At 61.7% G+C, this 2222-nt stretch overlaps 1 protein-coding gene across 1 annotated transcript; it reads right to left on the bottom strand.

Moving 5' to 3' along the window:
* Nucleotides 1-138: 138 nt before the first annotated feature.
* LOC135541714 (uncharacterized) lies at nucleotides 139-1466 on the bottom strand. The gene is made up of 3 exons (XM_064968024.1): nucleotides 1322-1466; nucleotides 573-1151; nucleotides 139-422 (listed from the first exon to the last, which is right to left on the bottom strand). Exons 1-3 carry the CDS (start codon nucleotides 1464-1466, stop codon nucleotides 139-141), a joined length of 1008 nt encoding a protein of 335 aa, XP_064824096.1.
* Nucleotides 1467-2222: the final 756 nt, after the last annotated feature.

Below are 2222 nucleotides of genomic sequence, written 5' to 3'. Positions count from 1 at the left end.
CACTTGGCCAAAAACAAAGAAATAGAAAACATAGAATCCCCACCCAAATCACACCATGACCTAACCAAATAGAGAAATAAAACGTCTCTCTAAGGTCAGGGCGTGACAGTACAGCCCCCAAAGTTGCGGACTACGGCCTCAAAACCTGACTCTATAGGGGAGGGTCCGGGAGGCATCTATCCTCGGTGGCGGCTCCGGTTCGGGACGTAGTCCCCGCTCCGCACGCTGATCCGTCTGCTTCCGTGGAACTGGACCGTGGATCGTTGCCGGAGACTCCGGACCGTGGATCGTTACCGGAGGAACCGGACCATGGTTCATCGCCGGAGGCTCTGGGACTGGGGACCGTCCCTGTGGACTGGGGACCGTCGCTGCAGGCTCCGGACTGTGGACCGTCGCTGCAGGCTCCGGACTGTGGACCGTCGCTGCAGGCTCCGGACTGGGGACCGTCGCTGCAGGCTCCGGACTGGGGACCGTCGCTGCAGGCTCCAGACTGGGGACCGTCGCTACAGGCTCTGGACTGGGGACCGTCGCTGGAGGCTCCGGACTGGGGACCGTCGCTGCAGGCTCCGGACTGGGGACCGTCGCTGCAGGCTCTGGACTGGGGACCATCGCTACAGGCTCTGGACTGGGGACCATCGCTACAGGCTCTGGACTGGGGCCCGTCGCTACAGGCTCCGGACTGGGGACCGTCGCTGGAGGCTCCAGACTGGGGACTGTCGCTGCAGGCTCCGGACTGGGGACCGTCGCTACAGGCTCTGGACTGGGGACCGTCGCTACAGGCTCCGGACTGGGGACCGTCGCTGCAGGCTCCAGACTGGGGACCATTGCTACAGGCTCTGGACTGGGGACCGTTGCTACAGGCTCTGGACTGGGGACCGTCGCTGGAGGCTCCGGACTGGGGACCGTCGCTGCAGGCTCCGGACTGGGGACCGTCGCTGCAGGCTCTGGACTGGGGACCGTCGCTACAGGCTCTGGACTGGGGCCCGTCGCTACAGGCTCCGGACTGGGGACCGTCGCTGGAGGCTCCGGACTGGGGACTGTCGCTGCAGGCTCCGGACTGGGGACCGTCGCTACAGGCTCTGGACTGGGGACCGTCGCTGGAGGCTCCGGACTGGGGACCGCTGCTGGAGGCTCCGTGCCCTTGATTTTCACTGCAGGCCATGGATCATCACTGGAGGCTCCGGGCCATGGATCATCACTACAGGCTCCGGGCCATGGATCATCACTACAGGCTCCGGACCATGGATCATCACTACAGGCTCCGGACCATGGATCATCACTACAGGCTCCGGACCATGGATCATCACTACAGGCTCCGGACCATGGATCATCACTACAGGCTCCGGGCCATGGATCATCACTACAGGCTCCAGATCATGGATCATCACTTCAGGCTCCGGGCCATGGATCATCACTACAGGTTCCGGGCCATGGATCATCACTACAGGCTCCGGACCATGGATCATCACTACAGGCTCCGGGGCCATGGATCATCACTACAGGCTCCGGGCCATGGAACATCACTACAGGCTCCGGGCCATGGATCATCACTACAGGCTCCGGGCCATGGATCATCACTACAGGCTCCGGGCCATGGATCATCACTACAGGCTCCGGACCATGGATCATCACTACAGGCTCCGGGCCATGGATCATCACTACAGGCTCCGGGCCATGGAACATCACTACAGGCTCCGGGCCATGGATCATCACTACAGGCTCCGGACCATGGATCATCACTACAGGCTCCGGACCATGGATCATCACTACAGGCTCCGGACCATGGATCATCACTACAGGCTCCGGACCATGGATCATCACTACAGGCTCCGGGCCATGGATCATCACTACAGGCTCCAGATCATGGATCATCACTACAGGCTCCGGGCCATGGATCATCACTACAGGTTCCGGGCCATGGATCATCACTACAGGCTCCGGACCATGGATCATCACTACAGGCTCCGGGGCCATGGATCATCACTACAGGCTCCGGGCCATGGATCATCACTACAGGCTCCGGGCCATGGATCATCACTACAGGCTCCGGACCATGGATCATCACTACAGGCTCCGGGCCATGGATCATCACTACAGGCTCCGGGCCATGGAACATCACTACAGGCTCCGGGCCATGGATCATCACTACAGGCTCCGGGCCATGGATCATCACTACAGGCTCCGGGCCATGGAACATCACTACAGGCTCTGGGCCATGGATC

The sequence above is a fragment of the Oncorhynchus masou genome, chromosome 6 (genome assembly GCF_036934945.1).
Source record: "Oncorhynchus masou masou isolate Uvic2021 chromosome 6, UVic_Omas_1.1, whole genome shotgun sequence".
Taxonomy (NCBI): Eukaryota; Metazoa; Chordata; class Actinopteri; order Salmoniformes; family Salmonidae; genus Oncorhynchus; species Oncorhynchus masou.
Note: the sequence above shows the minus strand (reverse complement) of the source record. Positions and strands in the feature narration are given on the sequence as shown.

Excerpts from the sequence above, each read along its gene's own strand:
- LOC135541714 (XM_064968024.1), bottom strand. The coding sequence starts at position 1,466 with ATGATCCATGGTCCGGAGCCTGTAGTGATGATCCATGGCCCGGAACCT. Across the intron at positions 1,152-1,321 it reads GCCTGTAGTGATGATCCATG|TGAAAATCAAGGGCACGGAG; the intron begins GTCCGGAGCCTG and ends CATGGCCTGCAG. Across the intron at positions 423-572 it reads GCCTGCAGCGACGGTCCCCA|CGACGGTCCACAGTCCGGAG; the intron begins GTCCGGAGCCTG and ends CGGAGCCTGCAG.